General features: G+C 41.8%; 1 protein-coding gene across 1 annotated transcript in view; it reads right to left on the bottom strand.

The window, feature by feature from the left end:
* Positions 1-598: 598 nt before the first annotated feature.
* Positions 599-14,095, bottom strand: part of LOC111558590 (serine/arginine repetitive matrix protein 3-like) — a 35,900-nt gene continuing 22,403 nt past the window's right edge. Inside the window, exons 5-6 of the mRNA XM_045051636.1 lie at positions 13,027-13,082; positions 599-2,223 (exon numbers count right to left, since the gene is read on the bottom strand). Of these exons, the coding sequence (XP_044907571.1) occupies positions 13,046-13,082 (37 nt within the window). The 3' untranslated portion in view covers positions 599-2,223; positions 13,027-13,045. The remainder of the gene's footprint in view (positions 2,224-13,026; positions 13,083-14,095) is intronic.

The following is a 14,095-nucleotide window of genomic DNA, read 5'->3' as shown; positions in this document are numbered from 1 at the left end:
TGATTAGTTAAAGATAGGGATTCAGTGTCATTGTGTTATCTGAAGGTTTCATGCTTTTGGTGAGGCCTCTGGTCCTTTGTAGTCTCTGCTGCTTTCCACTCACAGAGTCGCCCCTTAGGGTCTCCTGCAGGGCTGGTTTAGTGGTCATGAACTCCATTAGGTTTGTTTGTCTGGGAAAGCCTTTCTCTCTCTTTCTATTCTAAATGACAGCCTTGCTGGGGAAAGGATTCTTCGCTGCATATGTTCCCATTCAGCACATTGACCGTTTCCTACCCCTCCCTTTTGCCCTGCCAAGTTTCATTTGATAGGTCTGCTGCTACCGTTATGTGTCTTCCCTTGTAGATTAAGACCCGTTTGTCCCTAGCTGCTTTCAGAATTTTCTCTTTATCTTTGTATTTTTCCAGTTTCGCTATGACATGTTGTGGTGTTGACCTGGTTTTGTTGATTTGGAAGGGAATTCTCTGTGCTGCCAGGACTTGGATACCTGTTTCCTTCCCCAGATGAGGGAAGTTCTCAGCTATCTTTGTATCTTTTCCTATAACTGGAACCTCACAATAGATATCTTTGTGTCTGCCCACACATTCTAAGATGGGACAGATTAATTTTTGTATTTTCTGTTTATTTGAAACAGAACTTTTCTCATTTGATCTTGAAATTCCCAAAGGATCAAAAGTTGGATGTGAAAAAATTAGACCCCTTTGGTAAAATTGGTCATAACCTTGGGGTAAAGGCCCCTGTTCCTTCTGTGACAGCACAGCCTGATGCCAGAGAAGGCATGGTTGTTGCCCATGTGGTGAAAACATAAAGCAGGAAATGCAGAAAGCTGGACAGTGACACCATATAGGGGGAAAGCGTTACTCACATCCCAACTCTAGAGAAACGTTTCACAGGCCTCTGTTCCCAAAATACTCCAAAGTCCATGTGTTCCTGGGATGAAGAGCAAACACATGCAAGTCCAAGGGGAGGCGACTTCCATGGGGAGCAGTTGTCAGAGATGTGGGACTTTCCTGGAAGGGATTCAGGCAAATTAAACCGTATGGGGCAGTGCTGATCACCCTCAGATGGTGGTTTATGGTCTGGGGAGCAGCAGGTCAGTTGATAACATAAGGAAACCAAGCCCCAGGAGATCCACAGTGAGAAGTCCTGACCTGAAGGGGAGCAGCTGTCCAGTACCAGGAGAGTTCATGGAGCCCAGCTCATCTGGTATCAAGAGAGACCACAGAGCCCAGGTGGTCCTGTACTGGGAGAGCCTACAGAGCCCAGGGTCCTCCCTTTCCCAGCCACCATGTCTGGTCCCAGGCAGATGGCACAGCTCTGCTCCCCTGAGTTCAGAGGGTCCTCATGGCAGGAGGGTGGGGTGCTCCAGGAGGTGGGATCTGAGTTCCAGAATGCTGAGATACAGGCCTGAGGTTAGGACAATCGAAAGTCAAGGGTACAGGGATGCTCACCTAGCTTGTTTTACTAGTGAACCCAGGCTGTGCTATTAGCCTTAGTTTCCACATCTGTGACTGGAGGACATAACTTGGACTTCTTGATGGGTTGTCTGTTGGATTCTCTGAGAGATGAGGTGAAATTATTGCCTGGTGCCTACAAGACATAAAAAGCCACCTGGCAGGTGATTATTAACCTACGTGTGTGAGAGAAAGGAGGTTTTTGTGTTATGTGGTGTTAGGGTTTGGGTCAATATAAAAAAAAAATCCTGGCATCCAGCAGCTGGCTGTTTATGGCAGGCATGAGACACATTGTCTGTTTATCTTAATTTACCTACGGATAAGACAGAGAATGCTACCTCAGAGTTAAGAAGGCAGGTTTCTGTTGCTCGTTAGCTCTGCTCCAGGTGATTTCACCCTGTTGAGGCTGTCTTTAGCCCTCTTTACCTGTATACCTATTCTGGAGCTTCCATCTTCTGAAAGCAGCTTTCTGCTTTTGTACTATGCTGGGGGTGCTTTCGCCCTGTTTACGTAATCTTGGATGCTTTCACTCTGTGTCTTCCTATTCCTGTGTCTTTGTTCTATGCTGGGGTGCTTTTGCCCTGCTTACCTAATCTTGGATGCTTTCATCTTTAGCCTTGTTAACCCATTGGTACAAGCTCAGGGATTCCTATACTCAATTCCCACAGTCCCAGCTTTTTTTTTTTCTTGGTTTTCTCTAGTTTTTTCTTCACAGTCCGTCATGACAAGTTCCTGGTCCTTCTTTTGTTTTTGGGTGGCTTGGCGGGTGACTCTGCAAAGACATAAAAAGAGACACGGTATAAATATTCTGCTTCCCAGAGTTATCCAGAATTTGACATGTGTGCTGGCTGTGAGAAAAGATTTAAGTCATGCCACATTGCCCAAGAATCAGGCCATTCATTTCTAATTTGGTCGTCTGTATATTGTAGCTGTTGGCTCAATGTCACAACCAAATTTCCTGTAATGTTAAAGGAATAGAAAGGAAGAAAAAAACACTGTAAAGGTGTGTCTGGAAAGCATCCCAGGCTTGAGAGTGACTATAAGGAATGTCAGTTATGCAAATATGCTGGTAGTTAGGGTCGCGGGGCAGTTTAGAGTGGAGGAACAAGGCCTTTTTCCAATAAATTCCACTGCAGCTTCAAAAGGTTCAAGGCAGGCCAAAGCTTGTCTATCAATAGAAATTTGGTTTATTAGTTCTTTGGTAGTATTGACCACAAATGTAACGAGGACATGGGCTGTTTGATGCAGGCCGATTCCAGTGACAGTGGCAGAGGTGATAATGCTCACTGCTGCTAAGGTGCCCATGATTAAATGGCCAACAAATCATTTTTGCCTTACAGGTGAATACCAGTGTTTAACAAGCTTGTAAAGTGAGCCTCGTCCTGATGTATGCATATAGGGCTCAGAGCTATTAACAGGAACCCAGGTTGAGACACACTAAGAACTAATAAAGAGGAGAAATTTAATTGGTAGATGTTATATTTATTTACTCAGGACATAAACCCACCCATGGTGGTAGAAATGTTATACTTATTTTCTTTTTTTTTTTTTTTTTAATTTTTTAACGTTTATTTATTTTTGAGACAGAGAGAGCATGAACGGGGGAGGGTCAGAGAGAGGGAGACACAGAATCAGAAACAGGCTCCAGGCTCCGAGCCATCAGCTCAGAGCCCGACGCGGGGCTCGAACTCACGGACCGCGAGATCGTGACCTGAGCCGAAGTCGGCCGCTCAACCGACTGAGCCACCCAGGCGCCCCAGAAATGTTATACTTATTTTCTGTTGGTTGGGTTTGTAAAGTGGAGGTAAGAAAGAGAATGTAGGGAGAAGGAATGCAAATAGTGGCTCATGCAAGTTGGTCATTGTGCCAGGAGGCCCACGTTTTGTTAATATGTTTATTTATATAAATTTCATCATGGCTAACACTATGAGTGAAGAAGGGAAGACCTAGGTCTCAAAGATTAACAACCAATGTCCTTTATATTTTCTTTATGAGTAGAAATATACAGCCAGACCAACCACTGTCTTTCCAAAAAAATATTATTCTTACTAGATTGGTCGAAGGATATGGTCTTATTCGAATATTTTGTTTCAAGGTGTCCTCTAGAACCTCTGTCATCTAAAGTCCAAGTGACCCAGCGAATATTATGCTCAGTCTTTCCATACCAGGTTGTCAAAGGAATGTTATTCCAGCAGAGATATGAGATATGAGACTTGAGGCTAGAGCAAACTAGCAAATTAGGAGTGTGAGATAAGTTTGTTTTTGAGGTATATCAAAGCTTGTGGCTGAGAAAAATTTTAAATTGTCTGGCCTTGGAGAGGTTTTGGGGTATACATGTAAATGTCAGTTGATTCTTCATTTGAGACAAGCATATAAGTTGCTAAGTTTAGTAACACACCTAAGGAGGTTCTGAAGTAAGCCACCATTGTGGTCTGGGCATATAAATCCAATACCCTTGTTCAGCTTGGAAGGGTGGGTTAAGATTGGATCCTCCCATGATCTCCATGTTATTATTGCTAATAGGTATATCCCCGTCTAGGAGTGTTAAGCTTGTCACATATAGGTGTGTTATGTTGATGAGCATAATCTAAATATTGAGCTTGGCCTGGACAAATGAAGACAAGGAGAAGAATCAGGGTTACCTGTATCGAATTCCTGTCAGTGATTGAGATCATGGTCATCAGATGCAATTCAGAAGTATATCCAATACGATTTTGTTTTAAGAGGATGGTGGCTTGGTTAGACAGACACTTAAGGCTTCCCAATGTTATATCAGGGACAAAGACTTGCATTTGCGAAGTGGCTTCAGGGTGAAGAGTCACTGAAGAGGGTTCTTCCAAAAAGGGGGGCGTGGATGCCCATTGAGACTCATTCTCTGGAAGTCCTGGTCATTTGGAAGATATCATGGTGGTCTCCACCATGCCATGGTACAGCTTTACCAACTAAGAGGGAACCCACAGAAGTCTAAGAAAGAACACAGTCCTAAAAGAACACAAGCATATCCTCAACCCAGGTGGAAGTTTAGTGGGCCCAGTCTGTGTGGGCCCCCCTCCAGGGGTTTTGTATAGCACCATATGATGAGAAGGTTTCTCTGATTTTGAAGAATGTGGCATAGCTGTGGTTAGTCCTTGAGGATTAAGATTTTAAAAGTTAAGAATAATCACAGCCCAAAAAGGAGCTGAGGTGGTTATGCAGACAGCCAAGGTATCCACCCCTTTTCTGACATATATTTGAGCTTATTATGTGCTCATTTTACAATTGCTTCGCCTTATAGATTAAAAGGAATGCATAATTCTAACCAAGCCTTAAGTAAACAACTCAAAAGGGCATGCTATTCTGTTTTTTAAACCCTATTTGTTAAGATCGTGTTTGTTTGTTTATTTATTTATATCTTTAACAAAAATATGTTTTTCATATCTATTTTTACATATCTTACTCTTTTATACATAGAATGACTTTCTTTATTTACATTAGCCTAATTACATTTAGCAGAATTTTAAAGCTTAGAGACCTTAGTCTCTAGTGAAAACTTAGTAGTAACATTTGTGAACTCTGCTATATCAGAAATTTTGTAGGTGGCAGACTTATGAAGCACAAATTATATTTTTAATAGATTTAAGTAACCTTAGTTTTTTTCTTTTTTTTTTTTTTTTGCCATAGAAACCCGTAGCACAAATCTATATTTACTCAGCAATGTTTCAGTATTCTATTTGTTGTAGAAGAGACCTCAATGTCCAATGGATTTAACTTAATTTATCATTTAAATAAAAACTAAAGGGTAAGGATACCAAAGTCCCTGAAGGGCATTTAAACAATTACCCATGAAAAGTATAGATAGACAAAGTTAACCATTGCTTTAAGTTATCCTTTTGCTAACAAATTGGAACACAGATATCATGAGCTAATTTGACCTTCAGTAAACCTTAGTACAATGAATGAATATTTATTATTCAGTTCTGATCATTTAAAACAAATGAGCCCTGGGTGTTGTCTGCAAATCAATTTGTCAATAAATTATATTAAAATAAGTAAAATGCATGTCTATCCTAATTTTATTTCATTTGTGTCCTCTTAAAAGTTTACCATTGTCATTTTTTTCCTGTGAAACCAGTGAGGAAATCTGAAGTGGGTGGTGAAAGTCTAAGGGGGAGATTTTTTGCTCTTTGACAATGTGGAGGTAGTAGGTAATGCTGCCTGAGACACTGAAGAGCCAGATATGCAGACCTCACCCCAGGTGGTGCAGAAATTGTAGGAGGGGGAAGGGAAGGCAGAAAAAGTGAGGTGCCACCAAGTAGCCTGGAGGCAGACAAAGGCACAGAGGGTAGAGAAAGAGTTCTCGTGGTCCCAAAGCCTGTCAGCTCAGATAGATGAGCAGGTACAGATTTTTGTTTTGTTTTCTTTGGTTTTGCACTAGTGGATTAGGCAGTCCATGTCAGGCCAGAGAAGACAGGGACATTCCCCAAAGCAAAAGGAGTTTCAGCGGCTGCTAGGGAATATTCCTTAAAGTCTCCATCCCAAGGTACACTAATCAGAGACAATTGGCTCTATTCATTATAGTCATTGGCCCAGGAAATGAATGAGAGAGAAGCTCCCACATAAAGTTCGATATTGGGAGAAACGGGGAGAGACAGTTAGAGTCCCCTTCAATAGGGATGCCCTGTGTAGAATATGACACACTATTTTAGTGCATTGTTGTTTGACAATTACTCAAAGCTGGGCTAGCTGCCTTAGTTGGGAATAGTGTCCTGGGCCAGAAAGTTGTTCAAAAGACACCAGGATAGCAGCATCAAAGTTATGCATGGCATGAGTCACACAAGCAAGCATATAAAACTCTTGGGCATACACAGCATGGACGGCTGGGGTCAAAATGATTTTCATAAGAGAGCCCCCATCATAGGCAGACATGGAATAAGTGCCACAAATAGGTTCTAAACTGATGATTTTAAAAGGGCTGTGGAGACCATTCAACTGAACTGATTTCTGCAATTCTTTTACTATTTGGCAGAGCAGGACTTCATGGACATATTGCCCATTTTGCCTGACAGTGTGAAATGGCTGGAAGTCACCGGCCTTGTGGGCATCCTTAATGTACTTTTGCATTGGGGTGAGGACTTTATCAGAACTAGTCGGTGAGGTTTCTGGACACTCACTATCTTCTAACCCTTTTGAGTCGGGGGAGGAGTATCTTTTGGCTGTAAAGGCACCAAAGGCACAGGCTGACTATAAAAGCTTAGTTTATTTCCCCTCTCTATTGGGTAATTCTACATCTTCATATACATCGTCTGAACTCAAGGGGACAAGGGCAGAATGGACAAGGGACTGAGTGAGGATTACCTCGGGGTTGAGGGCATTAGCCCCCTCAGAATGTTGAGCTTTTAATGTTTTCTGTACTCTTTCCCAGATATCCAGATCATAAGTTCCTTGTTTGGGGAACCAAGTGCATTGTTGCTTGTTAATCATTTATAACTTAAGGAGTGCTTTCTGATTGAGTACATTGGTGAACCTATCCCAAAGATTGTAAAATATGAATGTTATTATTTCTACTCTGGGGATAGGAAGTCTCCCATAAAAATTCTCTCAAAAGTCCCATGGCAGCAAATCCTAATATAGTTTCACTTTTCTCTGACCTCGTCAGGGAAAGATTGAGGTCTGATGCATTTTTTTGTAGAGATCTTTAGTCCTTCTGCAGAGTTCTGCTGTCCTTGAGTTGTGTCAGCTTCTTCCATGTTCACTTCTAGTCACGTTGACTTCTAGTCACGTCAGGGTCACCGTCTGTCACAGACTTTGAGTTTTCTCTTATTCTAAATTTCCCCTTCTCAGTTTTCTTTCTTTTTTTACTTTCTTTATTTATTTTGAAGAGAGAGAGAGAACCAGTGGGGGTGGGGCAGAGAGAGAGGCAGATAAAGGACACTACGTGGGCTCTGTTTTGACAGCAGAGAGCCCAATGCGAGGCTCAAACCTATAAACCACAAGATCATGATCTGAGGTGAAGTCGAATGCCCAATGCAGTGAGCGCCCCAGACAACCCTAAGTTTTCTCTCACTAAATAATCAGCATTACTTTAGGATACAATTACTTCTTTTTTCCTCAAGAAAAAGTGCATCTTCTTTTCTTTTACTGAAAGCAAAGGTTGGGCCCTGGTGATAAAATGACAATTCAACACTTCAGGACATTTTGTTGCTGTGGCCAAGATTGTTTACATTAATAACTCCTTTTTTCTGGAAAACTCAATGGAAGCCACAGGCACAAAATCAGTAATTTGCAGAGACAACAGTGGGGAAGGAAAGCAGGAACAAAAAATCAAGCTAATTCTGACTTAGCAACAAGCCACCTGCTCCCTCTGCCCACTGTGCCTGCACCATAACCCCAGGTGACGTGTTTTTGCTCTTCAAGGTGTCAGGAGAAAGGGACTGGGTTTTCATTTAACAGTTAATTCTGGGGACCTCAGTCCAAGGACACCTTGTGCATTGTGCCAGTAGTGCACGTTTGAGTGTGAGGAAGAGACAAGGCTTAAAGCTAAGGTCCTAAATTCATGATGCTCCTCCATGATCCTTCTCCTCATGTGTGCTTGGCCGTGTTGGGGTTATAGTTCTGAAAGCTCAGAACTGTTAGAGCCCTGAGGAAGCCATGGGTTCCCTAGAGCCCTGGTCATGGCCAAATATCTTTCATCCTGAGGATGGAGTCTCCATGCTGGTGGACAGGTCGATAGCTGTCACCATACCCCATCTCCAAATCCTATTTCCTGAGATTTCCTTTGGTTCCTTCACTGACTGCACTGAGGGCAAGGAGTCCAGGTCCTGGTGCTGATGCTGACTGTGCTGTAAATTCCCCAAGGACTGTTCTGTGTGTATTAGGGGGTGCTGTAGGTGGAGGAGTGATGAGGGGCAAAGGACAAACCTGGTTCTAGGCGTGTGAGCCTCTTATTTTGGCTCAGTGCTGCCACAATCCCTTTCTTCCAAAAGAGGACAGCAGGAGCCAGAGGCTACAGTGCAGATCTTAGTATGTGAGCAGGCTGCCCCGCCTCAGAAACCCCTCACTTACAGCTGCACAGTTGCCTGGTCTCAGCCCCACTGAGGCTGCAGAGCCACAGGGCATCCAAGACATTTCTTAAATGATCACTTGGTTGAAGAGATGTAGGAGCAGATATGGTGACAGGGAGGGGAAATTCAACTTGTATAAAAAAAAGGCACTGGAGTAGTTAAAATAGGTACCTGTTGATTTCAAAAGGTGAGAAGCCAGTTAACCTACCGTTCCACCCACCTTTATCCCAAGCTCTTTTTATGCTCAGTGGCTTGTGTTGAGGGAAGCTGAATGCCTGTGGCATGGGGACATGCCTGCTCCTGGGCTGTCTTGTCTGGAGACAGAGACTTCTCCAACCTCATGCTGTGTCTTCAGTATTCTCACAGCCATCCTGGCTGGAACAACTTCCCTTACTGCCTCCAAATCCACCTGCAAAGCAAAGAGGCTGTGTCCTGTATGGTCACCACCTGTTCCTGCAGAATTTTGGGCAAAAGTAATTCCTGCATCCCCCAAGTCCAGCCACACAGAGGTTCAGGGTGCCCTGGGGGTGACCTACCTGGCAAGCACTTCTGCCCCTGAACCAGTGGCCTAAGTGAGCCATTATGCAGAGCAGTCCATACAGAAGGCTGAAGTCGCTCAGGATGCAGAAGCTGAAGGTTGGGCACAGAGCCCAAAGTGGGACATGAGGAAAGCAGTGACCACCACACCTCACCTGTTGCCCTAAGGAGCATGGGCTGGTAGGTGCCCATGGACAGTGCCTACTTGATGTCTGTGTGAGGAACCCGGAGTCTGAAATGTGCCCCATATATGTGGTCCTGGGCCTTTCAGAGTTGTGGCTTTACTCCCCACCCCCTACCATGGTCCTGTCCTGAGGCTCCATCTGCCCTGAGTCTCATATCCATTTGGATTTAATGCATGGTTTACCCAACAACAAATCAAGCCCACTCTGGGTTCAGGGTAGTTCTCTATCCTGTTCACAATGACAGTGCGTGAAGGCATTTAATAAAGATTGTGGGGTTAGTGGAGCCCTTGGATGAAGAGCTACTGTTCAGATATTACTCCATATTGCATAGAACTAGATTTTATTAGACTGTATCTTTCAATGATAGCTTAGGGGCTGGATGTAGAGTGCTGAGTGATGGATTAGTTTGTGGAGGGAGACCTACCCTGAGCGGTTTACAAGGGAATGTGAATGCCCCAAGCACATGGATGTGGTGAGGAGCACTCCAGGGGAAATAGATAGTGACAGAGTGGGTGACTGCAGGATTGGGGGACCCTGTTGGGTAGGGTCAAACAAGTAACATGTGTCTTGGAATCCACATGGCCACGGTTCAGGGCCAGGGTGGAATACATGGGATTTTCTCAGCTTTCACTCAGGCTACCACAGGGAGAACAGCTGCACAGGCAGAGAGAAACAAAGCCAGGGAGATGAGTGTGTGCAGGAAGGTTGTCTATGAAGACACATTGGTTGTGGGCATGAGCAGGCAGAATGGGGCCATTTGATGAATTGGAGTTGGGATGACCATCACCATGAATTTGTATAGCAATTCCCCACAGTGCTTTCTTCATTTTCACAGCAGAAAACAGGGGTCTACAAAGCCTTATACAAGTTGAGGTGCAGCCATGCTCTGCTTCAACTTGACTGTCTTGTGATATTCTCACAACCCTGTTTCTGGTGAGTCTACCTGGAGCAGCCCTGCACCTGTGCCTGGATCAGCCCCTCCATCCCTCCACCCTGCAGTACAGACTTCCCACTGCTGCTACACTCAGGAGTACAGCATGAACAAGCTGAAGTACTCTTCAGTTTTCCCGTGTGGAATTGAAGTGTCTGACTTTGAAAAGTGGTTAAGGACCTCACTTCAACATTGGTGAGCATATGCCCCATCATAACAGCTTTTTGGTATCATTTGAATAAATCCCTAGTAGTGTAATTGATGGGCCATAGGGTAGTTCTGTTTTTAATTGTCTAAGGAAACTGTATACGGTTTATCAGAGTACTGCATCAGTTTCCCTTCCCACCAACAGTGCAAAAAGATTCCCCTTTCTCTCCCACCTTGACACCATCTGTTGTTTTTCTGAGTTGTTAATTTAAGACTTTTGTTTAGGTGTGACATGATATCTCATTGTGGTTTCGATTTGTATTTCCTTGATGATGAATGATGTTGAGCTTCTTTTCATGTGAGCATTAGCTCTCTGGATGTCTTCTTTGGAAAAGTGTTTATCTATGTCTTCTACCCATTTGTTCAGTGGATTGTTGTGTTTTATTGTTTTTGTTTGTTTGTTTGTTTTTAATTTAGGTGGGTGTCTGATAAGTTCTTTATAGATTTTTGGATACAAACTCTATCAGATGTGTTATTTGCAAAGATCTTGTCCCATTTCCTCTGTTTACTTTTAGTTTTGCTGATTGTTTCCTTTGTTGTGCAGAAGATTTTAATCTTGATGAAGTCCCAATAGCTCATTTTTGCTTTTATTTTCCTTGCTTCCAGTGACGTGTCTAGTAAGAAGTTGCTGTAGCAGAGGTCAAAGACATTGCTGCATGTGTTCTCCTCTAGGATTTTGGTGGTTTCCTGTCTCAAATTTTGTTTTTTCATCCATTTTGAATTTATTTTTGTGCATGGTGTAAGAAAGTGATCCAGTTTCATTTTTCTGCATTTCACTGTACAGTTTTCTCAAAAACATTTGTTGAAGAGATTTTTTTAATCTTTATTTATTTTTGAGAGAGAGAGAGACAGAGCACAAGTGGGGGAGGGACACAGAGACATAGAGACAGAATCTGAAGCAGGCTCAGGGCTCTGATCTGTCAGCACAGAGCCCAATAGGGGGCTGGAACTCACGAAAGGTGAGTTCATGACTTGAGCCAGTGTCAGATTCATAAATGATTGAGTCACCAAGGCACCCGACTGTTTTTTTTTCTTCCATTAGACAATCTTTCCTGCTTTCTTGAAGATGAGCTTATTATATAGTTGAGGGTCCATATCTGAGTATTGTATTCAGTTTCAGTAATCAGTCTGTGTTTATTTTTGTTCGAGTACCATACTGTTTTCATGACCTCAGCTTTGGAATATAGCTTGAAATCCAGAATTGTGATGCCTCCAGTGTTCTTTTTCTTTTTCAGGATTGCTTTGGCTATTCAGGGTCTTTTGTGGTTCCATACAAACTAGGATTGTGTGATCTAGCTCTGCATAGAATGCTGGTGGTATTTTGTTAAGGATAGCATGAATGTGTAGGATGATTTGGGTAGTCGTTTTCAAATTGATTTGGGTGGTAGTGTTCAGAGTATATACCTCTTTAGTTAGGTGTATTCCTAAGAATAATATGTTTTCTGGTGCAATTGTAAATGGGATTGATTCCTAGATTTATTTTTCTGTTGTTTTGTTACATTGTATAGAATTGCAACAAATTTCTGCACATTGATTTTATTTCTTGCAACTTTGCTGAATTTATGGATTTGTTCTAGAAATTTTTTGGTGGAGATCTTTTGTGTTTTGAACATAGAGTAGCATGTCATTCACACATAATGGAGTTTTGACTTCTTCCTTGCCAATTTGTATGACCCTTATTTCTTCTTGTTGTCTGATTGCTGAGGTTAAGACTTCTACTACATATTAATTAGGAATGGTGAGAGTGGGCATCCTTATCTTGTTCCTGACCATAGGGGAAAAGCTCTGGGTTTTTCCTCAATGAAAGTGAAATTAGCTGAGGGTCTTTCATTTATGGTCTTTGTGATGTTGAGGGATTTTTCATCTACCCCTACTTTGTTGTTGTTGTTGTTGTTGTTGTTGTTGTTGTTTTTAATCAGGAATGGATGCCGTACTTTGTCAAATGCTTTTTCTGCATCTATTGACAGGATAATATCATTTTATTCTTTCTTTTATTACTGTGGTTCTATCACCTTCATTGATTTGCAAATATTGAACCAGCCCTGCAGTCCAGGAATAAATCCCTGATCATCGTGAATAATTCTTTTAATGTACTCTTGAATTCAATTTTCTAGTATCTTGTTGAGAATATTTCCATACATGTTTATCAGGGATATTGGCCTGTAATTCTTTTTAATGGGGCCTTTGTCTGCCTTAGTAATCAAGATCATATTGGATTTATAGAATGAGTTTGAAAGTTTTCTTTCTGTTTCTATTTTTTATGAAAACCTTTTTTTAAATATAAAATTTATTGTTAAATTGGTTTCTATACAACAGCCAGTGCTCATCCCAAAAGGTGCCCTCCTCAATACCCATCAATTACGTTTCTATTTTTATGGAATAGTTTGAGAAGGATAAGATTCTTTAAATATATGGCAGAGTTCCCCTGGGAATTGATCGGGCCCAGGACTCTTGTTTGTTGAGAAGTTTTTGATACTGATTCAATTTCCTTGCTGGTTGTGGGTTTAGTTAAATTTTTGATTCCTTACTGTTTCAGTTTGGAAGTTGGTAAGTATCTAGGAATTTGTTCATTTCTTCCACATTGCCCAGTTTTTTGGCATATTCTTTTTCAGAGCATACCCTTACGATTATAACAATTTTTTAAAAATTAACTTTAAACTTTATCCTTGTCATACCTGCATGTATGTTTCTGTGTCATACACCATCTGTTACTTCAGTGGTGACTTCTTTCCTGTAAACAACCAAAGAGGCTGCATATGCATGACTTGTACTCTAAGACATTCTGTAAATATCAAAATTGCAGAGAAAACTAAAAGATCAGGGGCACCTGGGTGGCGCAGTCGGTTAAGCGTCCGACTTCAGCCAGGTCACGATCTTGCGGTCCGTGAGTTCGAGCCCCGCGTCAGGCTCTGGGCTGATGGCTCGGAGCCTGGAGCCTGTTTCCGATTCTGTGTCTCCCTCTCTCTCTGCCCCTCCCCCATTCATGCTCTGTCTCTCTCTGTCCCAAAAATAAATAAACACTGAAAAAAAAATTAAAAAAAAAAACTAAAAGATCAATGATTGCCCCATTTACAAGAAGAAACAGTGTTGAATATTTGGAATACAGGGGACTTTTAGGACAATGTGGACACTGTGTATGATTCCAAAATGGTGCATAAAAACAACTATCCATTTCTCCAAATCCACACAATGTGCAACACCAGAAGGGAACAATAATGTAAACTCTGGAATTTCGGTGATTATGATGTGCCAAAGTATGTTCATCAATTGTAACAGATTGTACTACTCCAGTAGAGGATGGGTACATGGAGGAGGCCATGCATGTGTGGAAACAGAGTATATCTGTAGCTTTATCTCAAATTTTCTGCAAAAAAAATAATTTGAAAATTTGAAATGTTTACAAAACTTAAAATTTACTACATAATCAAAGTGAAGAAAAGTCTGTTTGCACCACTTGCCACCTAATCATAAACAGTGCCACCAATGACAGTCTCAGAATTTTCTGGTTGCAAAGTTTAAAAAAAATCCACCATCTACAAAGGTAAGCGTAAGCTAAGAAAAAAAAAATAGAACTATTAATGAATTCAAGAGCAGGTTCTTTAAAAAGATTTTCAAAAATGATGAGTCAATTGGAAAATAGATAAAACTCAGAAATTGTGCTAGACTTCTCAAAAAAAAGAGAAGACAAATAAATGAAACCATAAATGAATGAGGAGAAATAAGAACCAACAACATATAACAAAT

This window comes from Felis catus (assembly GCF_018350175.1).
Source record: "Felis catus isolate Fca126 chromosome F1 unlocalized genomic scaffold, F.catus_Fca126_mat1.0 chrF1_random_Un_scaffold_34, whole genome shotgun sequence".
In the NCBI taxonomy this organism is placed as follows: domain Eukaryota; kingdom Metazoa; phylum Chordata; class Mammalia; order Carnivora; family Felidae; genus Felis; species Felis catus.
The sequence above is the reverse complement of the archived record's forward strand: the minus strand, read 5'-3'. Positions and strand labels throughout refer to the sequence as shown.